General features: G+C 25.8%; 2 protein-coding genes and 1 long non-coding RNA gene across 5 annotated transcripts; all 3 read right to left on the reverse strand.

Annotated features, from left to right (window-relative positions):
* Positions 1-1,235: 1,235 nt before the first annotated feature.
* LOC135923486 (uncharacterized) lies at positions 1,236-5,777 on the reverse strand. The gene is made up of 11 exons (XM_065458261.1): positions 5,697-5,777; positions 4,624-4,710; positions 4,349-4,435; positions 4,082-4,165; positions 3,866-4,041; positions 3,473-3,783; positions 2,687-3,415; positions 2,351-2,640; positions 2,158-2,307; positions 1,809-2,113; positions 1,236-1,769 (listed from the first exon to the last, which is right to left on the reverse strand). The coding sequence occupies exons 5-7, from the start codon at positions 3,952-3,954 to the stop codon at positions 2,940-2,942; spliced, it is 876 nt and encodes a 291-aa protein (XP_065314333.1). The 5' UTR covers positions 3,955-4,041; positions 4,082-4,165; positions 4,349-4,435; positions 4,624-4,710; positions 5,697-5,777; the 3' UTR covers positions 1,236-1,769; positions 1,809-2,113; positions 2,158-2,307; positions 2,351-2,640; positions 2,687-2,939.
* A 34-nt stretch (positions 5,778-5,811) lies between these two features.
* On the reverse strand, positions 5,812-6,204 carry LOC135923140 (uncharacterized). The gene is made up of 3 exons (XR_010571137.1): positions 6,120-6,204; positions 6,059-6,080; positions 5,812-5,957 (listed from the first exon to the last, which is right to left on the reverse strand). It is a non-coding gene; the product is annotated as an uncharacterized LOC135923140 (long non-coding RNA).
* Positions 6,205-12,951: 6,747 nt separating this feature from the next.
* On the reverse strand, positions 12,952-22,307 carry LOC135924717 (leucine-rich repeat protein soc-2 homolog). 3 transcript variants are annotated; one of them, XM_065459822.1, is made up of 5 exons: positions 22,188-22,298; positions 22,052-22,125; positions 19,508-19,651; positions 13,561-13,728; positions 12,952-13,340 (listed from the first exon to the last, which is right to left on the reverse strand). In XM_065459822.1, the coding sequence occupies exons 1-5, from the start codon at positions 22,199-22,201 to the stop codon at positions 13,168-13,170; spliced, it is 573 nt and encodes a 190-aa protein (XP_065315894.1). In that variant the 5' UTR covers positions 22,202-22,298; the 3' UTR covers positions 12,952-13,167. The 3 variants fall into 3 exon arrangements, 2 of the variants coding, with proteins under 2 accessions (XP_065315894.1, XP_065315895.1); XM_065459823.1 differs by lacking the exon at positions 19,508-19,651; XR_010571372.1 differs by lacking the exons at positions 19,508-19,651; positions 22,052-22,125 and having other exon boundaries at positions 22,188-22,307.
* Between the last annotated feature and the right edge of the window lie 201 nt (positions 22,308-22,508).

The raw sequence follows: 22,508 nt of genomic DNA on the forward strand, positions 1-22,508 counted from the left end.
CAAGTTTATAATGTAATTCTAATTTAAATGCAGAATTTCAAAGAGGAAATAGAGATATATTAATAGTAATGTTTTTCACCATCATCTCCTAAATTCATGTGTGAAACAAAAAATATGCCCTTAATTAATCATTATCAAGGTAAAAACCCCAAAGATGAGTTTTCGGTTTCAAAAATATTACGTATAACACATAAAAGAAAGTAAGGATGTTGGGGAAAAAAGTGAACGGTCATGATATATTTTGCCCGAATCGATTAACTAGATTTTATTTAATTCAGGCTATATCTAAATACCACTGGTCATTTTTTGAAATATTTTCGCATTATGAGTGGTGAGTCAGTTCTGATTGGCCTTCACAAGCTATTAAATGCAATAAAAGTTTTAAACCGTTTATTAAACCCTCTAAGCCATTTCCAAACACAAGGCTTTTTCAAAGCAACAAATACAGCTTAATAGATGTATCCTTCCAACTACAACTTATTGCAAGTGAATAACTTGTTTCTTTTTAAATATTATATTATGCAATAATTTTTAAACAGGTGCAACATATGAATTGTGATTCTCTATGCTAAAAGATTAAATAAATTAATATTGCATTATTTCTTATTGATTTTACTAAACACCTTAATATCTATAATTTTTAATCAAACATTTTTTTATTAATTAAGCATCAATATTTGATATAAATTTATTAATTTATATTTCTATTATTAAATTAAAATAAGCCTTCAATGAATTTAAAGAAATTATGATAATAGAATTATTATCCATGATCATTATTATAGAAATATATCAGCAAATCAGATATTACATTTATCCCAAAATATCTAGAACAGTTAATATGACCAGCGTCTACATGGCAGAAAATTTGATGGAGGCAAACCCCTCCAAAATCTACCCATACCCACCTAAAAATCATGCGGCCTTCGGCCGCGAAATTTACAGACCTACGATGGTATAGTGATTTTATTTAAAAAATCTTATCTGCCACCTTTTATAACCTTACAACATAATTCTATTTACAATCTTTCAAGCCTATTTAGGGAAAAAAAATTTAAAAATTTGTAAGTGATAATGAACTTTTATTTAAATAATGCAATCTTTTCATAATTTGGTATTCACTTTATTTTCATAAAATATATATAAGTGAATTAAATGAGATAACATATTAATATTTCTATGAAAAAGATCTAAAATATTGTAAAAAATATAAGACGAATAAATTTAAAGGGGTATAAGCTTGATTCCACATAATTAAAAACATGTATTGTAAATAGAGCTATTATATAAAATATTAGAATAAAATGAATTATAGTATATTTTGCATTGAAATTATAAAATGTTAAATTAAATATACATTATTTAAAAGCCTATATATTCGCTGTGAAAAAGATACATTAATTATTTTATTAATAATTTGGATAACCTTATTGATGTTAAAGCAAATTGTGTTATAATATCATCAATTGTAAATTTTTCAAAAACATCAATTTCGCTGGATATTAACAGTAAATTTTCCAAAAATGGGTCCGAAATTTTATTCCGCATTCAAGTTTTGTTAATTTTTACTTTACTCATGGCTCTTTCGGCTGAACAGGAAGTTGTAGGAAGGGTTAATAAATATTTATATAATAAATTTAAATTTGAATAAGAATTTAATTGATTTAAAAGTCGGTATGGTAATATAAAAGAAAATTTTATCCATTTTTTTATTTTGGTCATGATTTCGCTGTTGATATTTTCTTTGGCAATTTGATCGTTTGCAATACCTTTAATTATATACAATTAATAAAATATCAATAAATTACTTTCATCTATATATAACGCGTCATTTTTTTTAACTTTTAAAAGATCTTCGCAAAAAATGATTGATTGAGACTCCAAATATAAAGAGCGAAAATCATTATATTCATCAACAATGTTTTGGACATCCAATTGATAAGTATTACAAATTTCGGATATTTGCCATCCTTCTATTTTTTCATTATCCATAATTCCAGCGGGAGTAAAAATGGATATCTGTGATAAAAAATTTAAACAATCATAATTAAATCGATCATTTAGGTGATTAATTATTGCATTTAGAACAGGGAAAAATATTTCCGTTCTATATCTATAATAATAAATAATAATTTAAATTTTTTTAATTTATTCAACTTGTTTTTTTTTGTTCAACATAATTATTGAATTCTGTTTGATCCAATTTGAATATTGATTTCATATTATACAAATCAGTTATTACATTATTCTTTTTCAAAAAACTATTAGATTAGGAATGTAATTTTAAAAATATATTGTCTCCATTAGCTATATTTTAAAATTATTTATAGAAATAGTAACTAATATTAACCTTTTAGTTTTTGTAATTTATTTTTTGTATGTTGTATTAATTTGGTTACCAAAGCCAAATCATTACCAACTGCCTGCATTTCAATACAAGCCTCATGTGTACATTTCAATATTTCTTTCAAAATAAAAAGACTTAATATAAAATTTTCATCTTTAATTCTTGATAATAACCCATCGGCAATGGAAGAGGTGCTTGGGTCATTAGAATCTTTTAATTCAACTAATGATGCTAAAATATGTTCATAAACATCTAAAAAGATTTCTACAGATTTGTAGGATGATGACCAATTTCTGAAAATATATAAGTTTCAAGTTTCATTAAAAATATTTTATTTACCTTGTTGTGTTTTTAATTCTTTTAAGAGATTTCTTGGACTTTCTCATTTGATATTTAACAAACACACCTTGACGTCTAACTCCATTCATAAAATTATATAACTCATCTAATATTCCCATTGCCTTTTTCATTTCAATTTTGCATCCACAAACATGAGCAACTACTAAATTTAGCCGATGTGCATGGCACCAAATATAGATGGCTTTTGGAGCCTCTTTCAATATTAAAGCCTGCATTCCTTTGTATACTCCTCTCATATTCCCTGCACCATCCATACTTTGTCCAACCAAATAATCAAGAGGAAGACCAAGATCATTAAACTTAGAAAAAACATGTTTCTTATATTTTCCCCAGTGATTTCTGATGTTGTAAAAACATGTATGATCCTTTCTACAGGATGTGGAAGATCATCTTCTATATACCGTACAAGCAAAGCTATGCATTCTTTTTTAGACACATCATATGTTCCATCTAATATGATGCTATAGGCACGATTCTCTTTAATTGTTTGAATAATGCTTTTTGTTATTTTTATCTTAATAATTTCAGTTATTTTTTTCACGTGGCCATATGACAGTAAATTTATATAAGGTCTCGAAATTTTATCTGATTTTTTTCTCCGCAATTTTTCGTTGTTATCCATGTATGCACGTAAAGTTGGAACCGTTTTTGCCATTAATTTTATGAGACACATAAAATTACCTTCATTCGAATTAGAACCCCAAAAGGCTATATTACATTTTATAAGGTAAATAATGGCATTGATAATATTATGAACTATATTACGATTTTCCATGATTATATCAAGCTTATTTGATAGCAAATGATCTTGAATGCGTTTATTTGCAAGCCAAGTCATGTTTGCATATTCACAATCTTTATGAAGAGAAGATGCTTCGTGTCTCTCTAAGTCACGCTTTATGTTTTTCCAATTATTTACCCCATGTTGAGTCAAAAAAGTATTGGACTTAGGGCCACCAAACATAATACAATATAGACAAAAGACTTTGTCTAAAGTAGTGCTATAAGATAGCCAATTTCTGGGGTTGAGGGAACCATCTATATTAACCTTTCTATAATAGGTTATATTCATGCTCCTGTTTAAAAAGTAAAAAAAAATATATTGGTATAGAAATAATGGATGGGTAAAAATTAATGAAAATAAATATTATTTAAAACCTCTTGTTAGTAACAGGATATTGAAATTTATTTGTACATGGCTGACAAGGGCCTACAGCAATTATGAAATTTATCAAAATATTTGTCATCCTAATAAAGTGAAAAGGGTCATTTGGTTCCTTTTTTTTGTATAGCTGAATAAGACTTGGACTTTGAATATCCTCATAATTTATTCCCTTCAAAAGTCATTATATAAATTTTATTTAAATATAATGCCTCATGCAAAGTAAGTGCCTCACTAGAACCGGGGATTGGATGAGGAGATAATACAATTTGTGAATCTTCAATATTGGAGATTTGCTATAAATAAAGAGTATAATTTGTTTACTTATGAAAATCTATTTTTAATATAATTTCAGCCAAATGGTCATTTTATTCTTAGCTACATTATAATTAAGTTAATCAATAAATGTTGGAAATATTTAAATGTCCTAATTTATTTTCTTCAAAAGTTATCATATAATTCGTATTTAAATTAAATACCTCATCATGCAAAGTAAGCGCCTCACTGGAACTGGGGATTGGATGAGAAGATAATACAATTTGTGAATCTTCAATATTGGAGATTTGCTATAAAGAGTATAATTTGTTTACTTATGAAAACTATATTTTTAATAAAATTTTAGTCAAATGGTCATTTTATTCTTAACTACATTATAATTAAGTTTTTAATAAAGGTTGGAAATATTTAATTAACCTCATAATCATAATTTATTTCTTTCAAAAGTTATCATATAATTCGTATTTAAATTAAATACCTCATCATACAAAGTAAACACCTCACTGGAACTGGGGATTGGATGAGGAGATAATACAATTTGTGAATCTTCAATAACTGAGATTTTCTATAAATAAAGAGGAGTTTAATTTCTTTCCTTATGATAACTATATTTTTAATAAATTTTTAGGCAAATGATAATTTTTTTTAACTACATTATAATTAAGTTTTTAATAAATGTTTTAATTCTACATGAATACATGATTGAGAAAACAGGTATTAAAAATATTATGAAGTCCAACATAAAGTTATCAGGTTACAATGGAAAGATGATACAAGTAATAGGTAAAGCACAAGTGAATGTAGAATACAAAGGGAATTCACATATTTTGAACGCAATAATCATAAACATCAATATGACTTTGTTAGATCATGTAAAAACATTTTTAAAATATACTTGAAAGATTCATAGGCATGATAGATGCAGATTAATATAAAACTGCGATCACATGAAGAAATCATAAAACAATATTATAATGACTATAAAAATAAAAACAATATTAAGTATAAATAAAATTGTGAAATTCATGATGAAAGTATATTATCTAAAGAAATTCTAATAGCTAAATAAAACAATGATAATAAACATACCTAATATAACACATAATGTAAATAAAGGGGATGAAACTCACACAGATAACATTTTGAAAATAGTTGATTCCAAATCATATTTTATAAGATTTATATTTAAAAAAAGTAAAAGAATTTGAAGTCTTAATTCAATTAAAGATGAAAAGATTTAAATTTAAAAATTCCTAGAAATTAACATTACCTTATTTTACTACATTATATTAACTTAATAAGTTTTTTTAATACTTTGGTTTTAAATTATTATTATTAACTTATTAAACATATTGTTAAATTGAACTTTATAAAGTATATATAGATATAAAAATAGTGTGATAAACAGTTAAAAAACATTAAATAATAATATATATAATTTATTTTCTCTATACCCTGACTACTTTAATATTAATATTATTCTGATAAAATTATAAATCAGTTTCTATTAATTCACAAATTTATAGTTACAATAATAAATAAAAATATTACTTTTTGGAAGTAAGATGTTATTGTCTTTTTTTGCAACTGGGTTTCAACTCCATTTGTGATATTATATGGAATATCACAATTTAAAGATACTCAATTATTATTATCTCTTTTGATGGCTACCTTTGTAAATTTCATATCAGCTGGCTTGACATGAGGATGTTTATGTTTATAATGTTCATGTATCTTGTCACTTCTTATTTTAGAAGTTTTGCAATTTTTAATATTGCACTTAACTTTAAATATGGTTTTGTTACTTGGCATCTAGAAAGAAATATTTATTATAATATAATTTTTTACATATTATGTTTTTTATTATTCTTTGCTTGCTGATATATGTTTTTATGCATGACTCAAAAAATTACCTAAAATTTATCCTGCTAAAATCTATAAATTTATTAAAAAACATAATATAAATATATTAACCTCTAAGAAAAGTACCAAATAGGAAATGTGTAAATATTAACTTGATAAAATGCTAAATGAAAATCGTTGACAAAGAAAATTTATATTATTTATTAATTGACAAATATCTTTACTTTAATTGACATTTTTCAGAAAATCAAACGATAACCATCATAATCGTATCAATTAATGGATTAAAAAAAGATTATAATTCAAATCAAAAATTACCCACCAAAAATCAATACCTACCCCCAAAAAATTAATATCAACCCCTTAAAATCGATACCTACCCCCAAAAATGCTAATATATTTTGGAGGCATTTGTCTCCTACCCCCCCCCCCGGCCATGTAGACGCTGAATATGACAGATATGTTGTTATTGAAATATTTTTTATAATTTGCATAAGTAGAAATTTTATATAATTTACACTTATTTTTTGAAATATTATAAACAATTATATATTTACAAATAAAACCCCTGAAGATATGAAATGCCATTTAATATGATTTTAATTCTTTATAAGTCATAGTAGCATCAATAGATTTTCTATCTTTATCCCTTATTTTTTATTAAATGCATCTTTTAAATATTGTAAAACATGTAATAAAATATTTAAGATATTCATTGCCTACATTTTTATGTCATTACATGTTTATGTAAATTTAATTTTATAATAAAAGTATATAAACTTATCTAGCGAATAGTATTTTAATAAAAATAAGCTATTTAAGAATTAAGTCTTATCTTTCTTTTAGATAACTTATCCTTCTAAATATTAAACTTGCTTATTCTGCTTGTGTAAGATATTTAAAAGTTCCAATAAGTTGGGCCCCTACTTTTAGATTGTTTATCTATCGGACGGATTTGTACCGTTTCCAGTTAGATTTATACCATCGCCGTTTTTGAGATTTTCAAAGAACAAAATGGTGGGTGGGGCCAATTTCAGGGCAGCCTCCAACTTTTGAGTTTAGAAATAAAGAGTTTTAGGTCGATAGGATGATTTGTACCGTTTTCAGTTTGATATGTACCATTACCGTTTACCAGATATTGACCAAAATTTTGGCGTCAAAAATAAAAAACTCATTAATTTTTTTTTAATGTATAATGATAGGTAGTGAAGGTCAACGGTCCGATCCTATCGGTCTTAGACCGGGATCGGACCGGACCGATCTTTTTCTTGAAGACCGTGGACCGGACCGGTCTTTTTATTTTTTAAGGTCCAGACCGCTATCCGGATCGGTCTTTTATTATTGTTTAAGTTTGCTTTACTATACAATTAATATAATTTTTTTGTATATTTTATTTTATGATATTTTTCTAGAGGAGTCATTTTAGATTTTGTTAATTTTTATTTTACAATATGAAAACCATAAGTTTGTCCAAGAAACATTTTACTTATAGTCCCAATAAAAACATAGAGTATGTGTTCACTGCAGTACCAAATTTAATGTATCGTCAGCACCTAGTAACAAAATAATTGTTTATAATTTTTTAAGCAATAAATTAATCAAAATAAGCAATAATATTATTAAAATATTTTAGTTATTATATAGTTCTATTTTTTTTAAAGAAACTGTCTGTATAATTTATTGTAAAAATTACTTAACCTTATTCTTAATAAAATAATTAGGTACCTTAAGCAGACATCTGATAAAACATAAAATATATACTTCTAATGATGAAAATGAAAATATCTCAAAAAAAACAATCTACTCTTAATTTTAATATGCCCTCTACAAGCACAAAACCATTTTTTCCAATACCATTGGATAAATTTTATTGTTTATATAATACTCTTATATTTAATAAAATGATAAAACAAATCAAATTAGGTTAAAAAAATATGTTTTTTAAACAAATAAAAAGACCGGTCTGGATCGATCTTTTTCTTAAGGACCGTGGTCCGGTCCGGTCCGAGAGTATCGGTCCAGTCCGGACCAAAGACCGGACCGTGACCTTCACTGATAGGGAACCTTTTTTTTCTTCCTCATGATGCTCCGAAATAATTTTTATCCCCATTATTTATTTCTGAAATCAAATTTTAAACTTAAATTAGAACATAATGTTACCCCCCCCCCCCCCATAAAACAGAGTAAGGATTTATCAAAACAAGAAGAAACATAATTTGGGTAAATAAAATAAAGATTCCTCAGAAAAATTAGAATTATTTAAGAAATCTCATAGAGAAATGACCAGGTATTCAGTAATAGTCAATACTTTTGATATTAGCAAATCTAATTTTGCAAAAAAGAACATTTGAACATATTAATTTTTGAAATATAGATAGCGAATTGTAAAATAATATATAATATATTATTTACTATCACTAGATTACCGATGGCTTTATTTTCACAAAATAATAGCATAGAATGTCATTAACCTCTTTATCGTTTTTATATGAGATTCTTACTCTATAGATCTCAGGGCATTAATGTTTTTACATTTTGGCCCAATTTTTAATTATATGCATAAATTTCTTATAATGGATAACAGAATTTCTTTTTCAAAATATTCTTTTGGTGATTTTTTTTTCGTATATAACACATGCAATAAATACTCATATGAGTTTACATTGATAATATCACAACCATGACAAAAAACCCTGTTTCCATTATTTGTAACACTATGTAATTTAAGGGTATTTTCGCTGCTGCTGAAAGCATTTGATTGTGTGATTTAGGTGAGCACTAATGTGAATTGCCTGGTCGTTTATATTAGAGATCTGCAAAAGTAGGCCCGGCCCGTACCCGGCCCGAACCCGGCCCGAACGGGCTTCGGGCCGGGTTTGGGCCTACTTTAAAAAAAAAATTAGGGTTCGGGTTGGGTCGGGCCTAATATTTTTTAAAAAAATTCGGGCCGGGTCGGGCCGGGCCTTAAAATATTTTTAATATTGGCACTAATATTTTTTGTAAAATAAAAATATTTAATTTTATTTGAAGAAGCTAGACGCCATATGATGGCATGTATCTTTTATTCTTGGTATAAATATATAATTAAACTTTTTTTTAAGAAACAAGGCGGCAACATTTTTTATTTGTAAAATATAAATATTTAATTTTATTTATTTAGAAAGTAGACGCCATATGTCATATATATTTTATTATGGGTAAAATAATTTAAATGTTTTTTTATAAAACTTAAATTTTAAATATAATTTAAAAATGAATTTAATTTTTTTAAAAAAACAAATACAAAATGGAACATATATTTGTTTGCCCCATTTAGGTAAAAGCAATATATGGGAATATTTTGAAGACATATTTGATGATAAAAACAAAAAACTTGATTACGTCCAATGTAAAAAATGTAATAGTATATTACAATATAAAAGCACATCTGGAAATTCTCATTTAAGACGTCACAAGTGCGTTAAGAATGACGATTCCTCTATTCCTAAAATAACTAGATATATTCAAAAGAAAATAGATCTAAATTCTTCCTTAACTATTAAAAAGAAACTATGTGATACCTTGATCTATTATTGCGCCAAGGACATGCGTGCCTTTGATTCGATAACTGGAGATGGCTTTATAAAAATGGCTCAAAATTTTATTCAAATTGGCTCCATTTACGGTAATATTGACTGTAGCGAAATTATTCCCCATCCAACTACTTTATCGAGAAATGCTATAGTTATGACGGATCAAATTAGAACAAATTTGGTTAATAAAATAAATGTTCAATTATTTGATAAAAAATGCTCTGCTACAACAGACATGTGGACAGATTCTTTTAAAAAGTTTTCCTATTTAACTGTTTCAATTCATTATATCGAAGGTGAAACCTTATATAAACATGTTTTATTTACGAATAAGTTTAAAGAAGAGAAAAAACCGCCGCGAACATACATAAGGAAATGCTACAAAATTTTGCTGCAATTGGAATAATTCCCGATCAAGTGAAAAATATAATATTTATATCTGATCAAGGAGCTAATATAATTAAAGCCCTAGAAAAATACACCAGATTAAATTGCAGCGCACATCTATTAAATACTGTTCTTCGAAATACCTTTAAGGAACAATCTTTGAAAATTATCGCTCCTAATATATATCAAACCCTTATTTCTGCTAAAAAATTAACCATGTATTTTAAACAAACCGGCATGAATCAATATTTAGACAAAACATTACAACAAGATATCGAAACTAGATGGAATTCAAAATTAAATATGTTGAAATCTATTTATAACCAATATGATGACATCGTCAATTTTTTATCATCCAAGGGAGATATTAATAAAATGGAAAACTTGGAGAAATCTATTTTGAAAAATTTGATTGATATTTTATATCCTTTTGATAAAGCTACTAAAGAACTAGAAGGAGATATTAATCCTACTTTACATAAAGTACTGCTATGCTTTAATAATATTCTTCACGAGGATTTAAATGATTCATTTTATCAAAACAATGAAATAAAAGAAATAAAAACCAATTTAAAAAATTTTTTATTATCTAAATTTAAAATCAATATTTTGCATAAAATAGCGACATTTTTATGCCCCAAATATAGTAAATTAAGAATGTTATCATCAATGGAAATATTAGAAGTAGAGAATTCAGTCAAAAATATAATTAATTCTGAAGAATATTGTCCTTCAATTGATATTATAGATTTGGATATTCAAGGCGTTTCTCAAATTGTGGAATCGCCTAAAAGATCTAAAGGTACATTTAAAATTGTTCTATTTATATTATTTTTATATATCAGGCAATGAATATGAAAGATGGGAGGACAATGAGGAAGAATATGAAAAAAAAGAAACAGATGAGCTTGAAATTTATAAGAATTTAAACATAAAAGAGAATAATGAAAATATAGATCCAGAAAAAGATATATTAAAATGGTGGAATAAAAATGAAATTAGATTACCAAAGATGACAAAATTGGCTAGAAAAATTCTAGCAATTCCTGCAACGTCCACAACTTCTTAGAGAACTTTTTCAAAGACTGGAAGGTTATTAGACGAAAGAAGAAATAGACTGTCACCAGAAAATGTTGATGCTTTGATATTTTTAAATGATAATTATAAATATGAATCTAATATATAGTTGTGTAATTTAACATTATAATTATTTTTGGTTTATAGGTATTTTTGATAGTATTTTAAATAAATAATTAAATACTAAATAAATTTTCTGTTTACTAAGATATTTTTTGCAAAAACAAAATCTTAAATATAAAAAATAAACTAAAAGCTAAAAAAAATATAATTATTACTTTAGGATGAATTAAAAAAAATTCGGGTTCGGGCCGGGCCGGCAAAAATTTCGGGTTCGGGCCGGGCCGGCAAAAGTTTCTAAAAAAAATTCGTGTTCGGGCCGGGCCGGGAAAAATTTTTTAAAAAAAATTTCGGGCCGGGTCGGGCCTAAAAAATTAGGCCCGTGCAGATCACTAGTTTATATACCAATAAAAATGGACAATCATCTTTCAAACAATTGAATATTTCATATAATTCATCCATTGTTTCATATCTAGCTTTCATCACATTCTCTAAGAGGAAGCTCTAACTACTGGATTAGTCGTTTCATATATTCCCTTCTTCAAGAATCTTTGACTTGGGTTAAATATTACAGATTTTTCCTTATTAGTTTTTTCTTTAATATGTTGCTCCAAATGATTCCGGTTATATTTGCTGCATTACCTATCAATGTGGATTACTAAGAATTCTATTGCCTCGTGAATTTTTGCAAGCCATCGAGACTGTGTAGAAAGTGGCATTTTTTATTACTTTTGTAATGCTTTAATTCAAACATTTTTTCCGCCTTTACAAACATTTAACACTCTTTGCTATTATAACAATTATATTCTGCAATCCAAATTTTTAACATTGAATAATAATTATAACATGCAATCGCAAATCACTCTTTAATATAATTTTATAATTATAATATGCAATGCACAATTCTAAATATTTAATACTTAATAATAATTATAATACACAATGTACAATAGCAAATCACAATTGATATTATTTAGTATAACATATTATCTTGCCATTGCTTACAAAATGAATATTTTATACAACATGTATGTATAAAATAAATAATAAAATTTAAGAATTTGAATACTTCAGGATTTGATATCTCAATTAAAAAAGAATATAAGATATCAAAAGAAAGCCCAGCCGAAGTAAACGAAAAGCGGGCAAAATGGAGGTGAAGCCCCCCTCCCAAAAAACCCCATGGTTGAGCTCCCTCAAATTGTAAAGACTAGTGATGCCACTGCTTAATGCTATAGTAGAAAAAAAATTTCCATTTGTGGGATTGGAAATACCCCGATTATGTTTACATCCAAAACTTTTAAAAAAATTGGTCATCATTAAAGGGTAAATTATAATTTTTAAATTTTTTATCTGATTATTTATAATATTGGAATGATAAATAGTTTTCTCAAATATCTATTTACACCTCAGTCATATTTTAACTATTTAATTTTTTCATTCAAATGTATTTATAGATATTTTATATGGCGTTAAGCTATTAAATGGTATTTTGCGACAGATTTTAAAATGGTAACGAAATATATTGTTTAGGTTAATGAAATATATTTCCAGCTCAATTTTTCCAACTATGATTCTCTATAATAAACTAAATATACCTTTTCACAGATTCCAATTTCTTAGGGACACGACAAAAGTAAACTTCTTTTACCATGTTATTTTTCTAATTTTTTCAGATCTTTTCCTAAAATTTTCAAATGACTTTTTCTCCATGATTTTTCTGATAAATATTTTCGAAGGTCTCTTCAGAAACTCATATAATATAATTGAAATCAAAATGGCTTACTTATAAACAAAACTTCATAAATATTTTAATTTATTTGATAAATTGTATTATGATTGCACCATTAAGTTGTATATTATATTAATCTAATAAGAGTTATAAAATTTATAATAATACTTTTTAAATAAAATGTTATTTTAAAATAACCCTATAAGGGTGATAATTTGCAGGATTTATATTTGATATCATTGAGATCTAAGATAAAAAGGGGAGGGATATGCGTTAAATCAATTTTAAAGCGTCATAAATAAAGTGAATTGAATTTCATAAAATCTATTTGTTAAAGTTGCTCCAGGCGATGTAGCCTAGCTGTCTCTTCTTGCGGACTAAGAATGATTAAAAATTTCCTGATTTCTTTTAATCTTTTGTAAGTCACTTCGTTGAAAGGATTGGTAAGTAAATTGACCATTTGAAGATGTTCGAGTTTAGTTAGGTCATCTATATGTTCCAGTTCTTTTAAAAAATGATTATTTAATTTTTTGTGAAATATATAGTGTTGTGCAAATTGATGGAAAACACATTTCCACATTTTTAATTTATAATTGTTAAGAATATAATAACAATTTTAGCAAATTAAAATTTTATTTGCTAATAAATATGGAAATTCTCCCATTTTTTTATATTTATTTTCCAGTCCTTGCTTTTTTGCTTACAAAAATTTTGAGAAAATAACCTTGGATGTAATTCTGTTGAGCATTTAAATGAGTCAATTTTTTGAAGCCAAAAATCACAGAGGGTAAATCGTTGAAAGAATTACAAGAAATATCGATTCGACGCAGTTGAGTTATTTCTCGCAAGCTTTCTGGAAGGGTTGTCAAATTATTCCTGGACAAGTCTAAACCTTTAAATTGAATAAAAATTCATCAAATTTTAATATCTTTTAAGAACTTAATCATGTCAAAAATATTAATAGTGAATTAAAAGATGGTAGAATAATCGTTTTTTTAGTGAAATAGTGTCCTTAGTGACTTTCTTAAACAAAACATCCGCTCGGCCTATTCGAAAACAAATCGAGTATTTGATTCGAATAATTCGTTCAAATATTAAAATTATTCTGAATTAATATATTTTTTAATAAAATTTAAAAAAATTAAATTAATATGCATATTTAGTTAATAACTTGATCATGTCCCTTATATTCATATTAATTTCTGTTAAAATTAGAGGTGTAATAAAAATATTCTTGTCAATATATTTTCATGAATCATTTTTATAATATTATTAAAAACGAATTATTTAAATAATTCTAATCAAATACAAATAGTAGCTTTTATTATTTGGCGAATATGAATAATGTACTATTCGATTTCGTTTGTGATAGGTTTAGTATCTGCTGGTCATCTTATAATCAAAAAAGGACACTATGTTCTTGAAAGTGACTTTGTTTCTGAAAAAGGCCACTCTGTGGCTAAAAAAATACTAATTATGATAAATTTCTGCTGAGTCTACAAACAGTGGTTTCATTCTTTCTTATAAGTAATTACAATTAACAAGTATTTCATATATATTATGTCAAAAACTAAAATAATGAAGATTAAAAATAAATCAAGTATAACTTGGTATTTTTTTTATTTAAAAAATTAAAAATTAGACTAATCCAAATTTTTTTTTCAAACTCTAATTTTTTAGATTTAGACGTGCCCTAAATTAAACGAAAAAATATTCTAGTATAATTGAGTCTATGCGTTTTCTTATATAACAGCTAGTGCTAATAGTTATTATGATCGATAAATAGATATTCTAAAAAAATTGATCCTAATATAGCCTAGGTTTTGGTAGAATTTTAATTTTTTTGAAAATTATAAATTTTTCACCCCTAAAAATAAAAAAAATTGATGTCGATCTATGCACACTGCGTATTTGCATAAATACCAGAGTCAGCCATGATGGAAAGTTGAGAGTTTTTTTAAAAATTAACGGATTGTTGAACTGATAAGTTATATAATTTTTAGATGAGATTAGGGACAAGTTAACTCTGCGATATTTGAGATGACTACAATAGATTTATATAAAATTTCTTGAGTTCTTGAGATAGTTTACATGTTGTATTGTTAGGTTATATAATATGAACGTGTTAGCGACAAAAAAAAGAAACTCGGTAGACATATTTCTTTGTGATTTTCAAATTATTTTTAGGTATTATGTGCCTTATATGACATATAAATATACTCAAATTATTTTCTTCAATTCTCTTCATTATAATACTAATTATCAGAGTTGTTAAAAGTTACTTTTTAAATGGATCTAGATACAGAACAATTTTTACAATGTATCTAGATGCAGATACAATTTTTATTATACCCTTTTAGGTTTACTATTGTGAAAATTCATGAAATGAGGTAAGAATTTATTGACTCGATATCACATTTATTAAAATATAACTAAAATAATGATTTTTAGATTTTAATATAATATAATATATGATTATAAATAATTATTAAATTTAAGTAATAAATATTTTCAAAATTTTGGTCATTAAGGCATCCTTTTTTATCTGTAGACATTTTTAATTATCTATAGGGGTATTTGAAGGGAGTGTGGTGTTATATTTTATGAATAACAATTTTATATCGGGAAATTATACCAACCACTCTCTGTCGGCAAATTATATATTTTTTGTGGAGATAATGTTTTGATCATTTTTATAGATGAAGGATTTTCAACAATTGAAAATGGCTGAAAGCTATAATTCATCTAAAGTGGTTTGGGTTAAGGTCTGAGGTCTCTTGGCAAAAATATCAGTGGACGATGAGCCTAGTCCAATATTTTCTTTAATAGATTTATTCTCCTTCCTTTTTTATATTTATTAACAGTGTTTGATGTTTTCTCTTAAAATTTAAAATTACAATTGTAAACATTTATTTAGTATCCATACCCTTAAATGTTTTAATATGTTGAAAGTTGAGGTAATACTAACTGAAATTTTCGTATTTTTTGGTAGACATGGCAAACATTTTACCATCAGAGATTTGTTTTCTTTATTTTGAGATATTATTTTAAGATATGCTATATAAATTGTCCATGGAAAAACAATGGAACTTGTTGATGTTTCATTGATTATTACTACTTCCTCTTCGTCACAATTAATATTAATCTAAAATATTTTTTAAAATTGGTATAATAAAATAAAATTAGCCAATTCCATTGAAAATAAAAATGGCAGATTCCTGAGATGGATTTATAATGTCAAAATTTGTCCGGTTTATTGATAAACCCGGACATAATATTTAACGAATATTTATATATATTTTTTTTTATATTTTTTAATATTTTATATATATACATTTTTTATTATAGTAGTCTTAGTATTTTTCAATACATATATATAAAAATTATATGCTCATATAAAATAAAATAAATTTTGCATTTAAGTATTTTTATTTATAATATAAAAAAGCGTTAAATAAAAGTATATCAAAATGTATCTTAAAAATATATAGAAACAGATACAGATACCCCTAAAATAATATCTAGATATATATACAAATACTTTAAAAAATCTATCAAGATACAGATACCACATTTTTATATCTAGATACTTTAACAACTCTGCTAATTATAATGAACAAATAGACTTATAAATAACATAAAGAATATCGACGTGCCAGAAAAATCCAAGGAACGATTCCAATATATTTTCGAAAAGTTAAATTACGGATATGGCGATGAAAAAAAGGGAAATCAACTCTGATTATTTTTAAAAAAAAACAAAAATGATAAGTCTATTTTTACCAATTCTAATATAATATTAGAAGAAAAACATGCAGAAAATTTATAGAAAAAAAAGAAGTATAGGCGTAAAGAAGGGGGTGCGGAGTCTCCCGGTCTATAACAGCGTTTTTTTCTTATTATTGACAGGCTATTATAAATTCGAAAGGGGGAAACATTTTTTCCTTCCAGGCAATGGAAATAGGAAGAATAGTATCAAGTATTGTGTTTATCATTGACAGGCTATTATAAATTCGAAAAGCGGAAACATTTTTTCCTTCCAGGCAATGGAAATAGGAAGAATAGTATCAAGTATTGTGTTTATCATTGACAAAATAAAGTGATAAATAATATTTTAAAAAGTTGTTAAAAAACTATAAAAAAATAAAGCCTAATGTTTTGATATACATATATATATTGTTTATAGGGCTGTGCCGATATTAAATATCGGATCAAATCGGCACCGATATTTAGCGTTTCCCAAAAATATCGGATCGGGCCAATACCTATAAAAACCGTTTCCAATCCGATCTTTTTACTTATCTTTTTTTTAAATTATTTATGTATATTTATTTATTTTACATTTATAATATCTTTTAAATAATTTTTTTAACAATGCAAATGCACAACATTTCTTAAATTATTTTTTTTAGATTTATAGTATTTTAAAAGTTTTTTTTATAAAAATAGAAAGGAACACCCAAAGTTTTAATTATTTTAAATCTTTTTAAATAATAACGCCAATAATATTATTTATACCTTAAATAAAAGATTTTTTAAAAATATGGTATCTGAATTAGAGGTCTGCATTGGGCGGGGTTTCGGCCCGCCCACCCACACCCGCTTATCTAAGTGGGCGGGTAAAAAAATTTTGAGAATGGGCAAGCGGGAGGCGGGTTAAAAAATTTGAAACTATGGGCGGGCGGGTGGGTGGGCGCGTTAAGAAATTTAAACAATGGGCGGGCGGGTTAAGGAAATTTAAAATTTTTGTTCAAAGACAAACTAAAGAAAAATCATAATTAAATGCTCAATAACAATATTTCTTTTTTTATTGTACCAATCGTTTTTTTAAGTGAAGAACACTTTTCTAGTTTTTCGACATCTTAATCTAATTTTTCCCACCATATATAATGTCTCGTAATGGATTTCATTGTTGTAATACCCGGATGTCCCGTATGCAATAAATGCAAAACTCTTTTTTGAAGTGAGTACGGAATGATTAATCTGCCATTACAAAATAAAATACCGTCATCATTTTCTATTTCATCTATTTTTGTTCTAAAAGCTTGTAATTCTGGTGCTTGATTTTGTATATTTGTACCATTTCTTTTCTTGGTAGAGTTAATGTGTCATAAGTAAGATTTCTTATATATTTCACTATTTAATTTTCACTTGTTATTCTGTCTCTATTGGGTTTGCGATAAAGCATCTGCAATTATATTATTAGCGCCATTCTTGTACATTATATTATAATCATATGCAGATAATTTATAAGCCCAACGTAATAATCTTTGGTTTGTTAAAGAGCTTAAATCTCTGTTATTACAATATATCTTTATTAAAGGTTTGTGGTCTGTTCAAATTTTAAATTTTCGTCCATACAAATAGTTATGAGATTTTTCTACGCCGTTTATTAATGTTTTTGCTTCTTTGTCTATTGTAGAAAAATTCTTTTCAGCGTCTTGTAAAGTTCTTGAGGTGTAATCTAATGCGTTATCATTATCATATTTTTGCATGAATACAGCTCCAAATCCTTGGTTAGATGTATCTGTTTCTAATATTAACTCGAGATCTGGTTTATAAAACTGTATAGTATTTTGTTCTGTTACTATTCCGAATAGCTTGAAACGATTACGAAAATAGCACGATATTTTATTTTGGAATGGCAGATTAATCTTCGTACTCATTTCAAAAAAGAGTTTTACATATATTGCATACGGGACATCCGGATCTCACTTGAGAAAGAGGATATACTTCAGACGGATATCCTACTTTGGTGGAAACGACAAGAGATTTGCCAAAGCTATCAAGATTAGCAAGAAAAATATTGGCAATTCCTGCAACTAGTGCTTCATCTGAACGAGGATTTAGCATTGCTGGAAGGTTTTTAGAACAAAGAAGAACGTGTTTGAATCCAGAAAATGTCGATTCATTATTATTTTTGCATTTATAATTACATATTATATCAATTTTATATTTATTTCATAAATATTCTATTTGATCAAATAAATTGTTCATAATTTAAATTGAATATTTTTTTTATGCTTAAATTAATTTCCTAAATTATAAACTTTTTGTAGAGGTGTAATACTGAAATATTTTTATTAGATGCTTAAAAAATTAAAAGAATGGCCATTATTAAATTTTATAAGTGGACTTGGGTTAAAAATTTTTATAAATAATGGGCTGGCGGGTAAAAATTTTTAGACTAATGGGCGGACGGGTAAGGAATTTTAGACAAATGGGCGGGGCGGGAGGGTATATATTTTTTTGAAAATTATGGGCGGGTTGGGCGAGCAAATTTTTTTAAAACATTTGTAGACCTCTAATCTTAATTATGAAAATATTTTACAAAAGATAAAGATAATTTTGCAAAATGCTTTCTGCGGAATTCTCACGGAGAGGAATAATGAAAAATTCATTTAATACTACCAATATACGTAAACTTTTTTTTAATTATTATAGAAATAAAAAAATTTAATTAAATGCATAATTCGAATTTTTGCATAAAAAATATTGATTTCTTATTACATTTGGTTCACAGGGGGGTGGTGAAAAATCAATATAAATATCGGATCGGTTTCAAACCAATATCGGAAAATATCAGATCGGTGAAAAATATGTGGATCGGCACAGCCCTAATTGTTTATATCATAATTGATAAATATGATGATATTGCTGAGCTACTTAACTGACTAAAAATTTAAACTTGAGGCCGAACTTAGCCGGAATCGATTTTAATAGATTTTGAGAGAGATTACAATCGAAACAGTTGGTTTCCCTGAGGATAAAAAATATTGCTTCGGGGAAGGAATGCAATAAACATTGAGACAAATCTAAATTATCAATAAATATGACAATTTATACTTTTTTTCAAACCTAATAATATTAAATTGTTACATCAAGAGTATTTTTTTTTTAAAAAAATAAGCGAAATACAAACCCGTGATTAAAAAGGAAAAAAAATTATTTGGCAGATCATAATTTTTAATCAGGAAAATTGTGAAATATTAATTGTAAGTGATCAGAACAACTCTTGTTTTATATCGAAAGAGATATATAAATATAATAGTCAAAGTCATGCATATAAATATCATTCATGAATCACAATGGAAAGAAAATAATATATAGGGTTTAAATTGGACATGCATCAAATTAAAAAGTTGTTAAAAAGTTTGCAATTCAATATGGAAAAATATTATCAAATTTTTTTTGACCTGTTGTATTTATCAAGATTAAATTTTCATATCCGGAAAAAATTAAATTTTTTTAAAATATTTTTTTGGCAGGATATATTAAATAGTAATGTTAAAATAAATAATTGAAATTTCAATAGAGTTTACACAAACTACTAATTGGATGATTTAGCGCACATAGTAAAAAATCTGATTTCTAAAAAAAATATAGTAAATTATTAACTCCTAAAGAAATTTACGATTCCTTATTTCCTGCTCAATTTTAGAGAAAATGTTAGTGGAAAAATGGAATCAAATTTAGTGCTAACCCCTGCCAAAAAATGAGTTGAGCTATATATTCATACAATGCTCCCTAACCATATTATTTGTACTCGTGTTAATAAAATATATATATCTTATATAATGAGCTATAATAAAAATCTAAGTATTTGTATAGAAAATTATAAAGAATTTACTAAATAAAATCAAAAAGTAATTGTATAGAATTCTATTATTTAAAGACTGGGTTTTTCAGAAAATTATTTTTTTAAATAACAAGTTATAAAATTCATTATTTACTTAAAAATATGTCTAAAATTTTTGGGAAATTTGTGTGAATTCAGTTTTTTGCAATAACTTTTCAAAAAAAAAATTTCTGACGAATAATAATGTATAAGTAGAATAAATACATACTAACATCCATATATGGGTGATATATTGACTATTTAGTCTATTTAAAAATCATATAAATAATGATATTATATTATACATTATAATTACAAATAATTTAACATCCTTTTGTAATTAAAAAATGAATAAGTTAGAATGTGGTGAACTGGGAACACCTCATCCCATATATAGCATCTTGGGATGATTCTGCTCAGGAAAAAAAAATGTAGGTGGAATGGGATGAATGTTTAACCTTCTCTTCTACTAATGTTAACAAAAAATGCAATATCTGACCTAAAATATTTTTAATCTCATCCCAATGTAGAGGACATAATAATTCTGCAATAATATAGATACTAATATTTTAAAATGTGAAACTAATGTTTATATGCTTTAATTTAAAATGCAAACTAATTAATTATTTCATTGCAAATAATATTTTAATGATCTAAAACTTATAGTAATATTAGTGTTTACTTTTTATAAAAAATAAAATTATATTATAGTTCAAGTAATTTTCTATACTAATCAAGCATAGGTGTATCCAGGATTTTGCTAAGATAGAAGGCGTTATGGTGGAGTTTTTGCTATAAATTTTATTGGGGGTCTTTAAGTCCACCTATTGTAGCCTTTAGCTACACTATATTTTTATAAAATAATTTCAAGTTTCCATTTTTTTTATAAAAATGCCTTTTCTAAAAAAATTTGAATTATAGTTGTTATTTTAGAAATTAATTAACTTTTACTAATGTTTGTTTTAAATTCATATTTATTGTGATATATTATATAAATTTTTTGGGAAGAGGGGAGCATATAGGGGAAATTCATCAAAATTTAGTTTACTTATTTTACAATATTTATCCTCTAGATTTTAAAAACTAACAACTAAAAAACTTTATAAATAATTTTAAGAACACTTACTCTTATTATTTATTAGATAAATTTTATTTGGACCTAATAAAGTAAATCATAATGTTTTATAAAACAAAATAGTGTTTATTTTTATTATTACCTAATTAGGAATATGAAAGAAATCAAATATTATAAACCTAGTATTAAGCACTTCTACCATGGGTGTATGGGGGGGGGGGAATATTTAGGGGATAGGAATTGTTTTAGAGCATAATATTATTAAATTACGAGAGTCTAGAAGTGCCCTGCCTGGCAAGTCATAATAAAATTTAAATATTATTTATTGAAATTATAACATAAAGGAGGGATATTATGAGCCATCAAATAATATGTTAAATGTTATATCATGCTTAAAGAAAGGTTAGTATTGTTGTATTATACTTTTTATAAATTTTCATGCAATAAGATAATTTTGTAATATTTATCATATATTTATATACTAACTTTTTATTTGTAAATATTTTTTAAATAAAGATTAACCTAATTTTTTATTTTGTTTAGCTAAATCACATCTTTTTACAACTCGAGTTACTGCCTTCCCGGCAACTTTCAAACTAAGTTATAAATAATAATATTATATATGTAAAATAATAAAATTCCAAATTTTCACTATTACTTTACGAAGTCCATTCCAAATTTCAGAAATTTTTTTAGAGCTTTTTTTTCAATCCTGAAGAAATATGATTTGGGTCCGCTGTCTCGAATATTAAAAAGTATCAAAAATACAAATAAGCTAAAATGGCGACCAATATGGCCCCTAAAGGTTGAAGCGAGAGATTTTAAATTATAAATATAAAATTAAAATATGGCCGTCAAAAAATTTCAATCGGTTACTACATATGAGAGAGATTTTATAATTTAAATTAATATTAAATTAGTAACGAATTATTAGAAATTTGTAATTTAATAAAGTAAATAATACAATTTAAATATTTAT

This window comes from Gordionus sp. m RMFG-2023, chromosome 2, assembly GCF_954871325.1.
Source record: "Gordionus sp. m RMFG-2023 chromosome 2, tfGorSpeb1-WG-v2, whole genome shotgun sequence".
NCBI classification, from domain to species: domain Eukaryota; kingdom Metazoa; phylum Nematomorpha; class Gordioida; order Chordodea; family Parachordodidae; genus Gordionus; species Gordionus sp. m RMFG-2023.

What these genes read in the sequence shown, in the direction of transcription:
- LOC135924717 (XM_065459822.1), bottom strand. An exon ending in CAAGTTTAAATTTTTAGTCA is followed by an intron (nt 13,729 to 19,507) that starts GTTAAGTAGCTC and finishes TTCAATTTAAAG; the next exon opens with GTTTAGACTTGTCCAGGAAT. An exon ending in TCAACAGAATTACATCCAAG is followed by an intron (nt 13,341 to 13,560) that starts GTTATTTTCTCA and finishes ATTTTTTAAAAG; the next exon opens with AACTGGAACATATAGATGAC.
- LOC135923486 (XM_065458261.1), bottom strand. Translation starts at nt 3,954, where the DNA reads ATGACAAATATTTTGATAAATTTCATAATTGCTGTAGGCCCTTGTCAG. An exon ending in TATCCTGTTACTAACAAGAG is followed by an intron (nt 3,784 to 3,865) that starts GTTTTAAATAAT and finishes CTTTTTAAACAG; the next exon opens with GAGCATGAATATAACCTATT. An exon ending in TGATATAATCATGGAAAATC is followed by an intron (nt 3,416 to 3,472) that starts GTAATATAGTTC and finishes AATGTAATATAG; the next exon opens with CCTTTTGGGGTTCTAATTCG.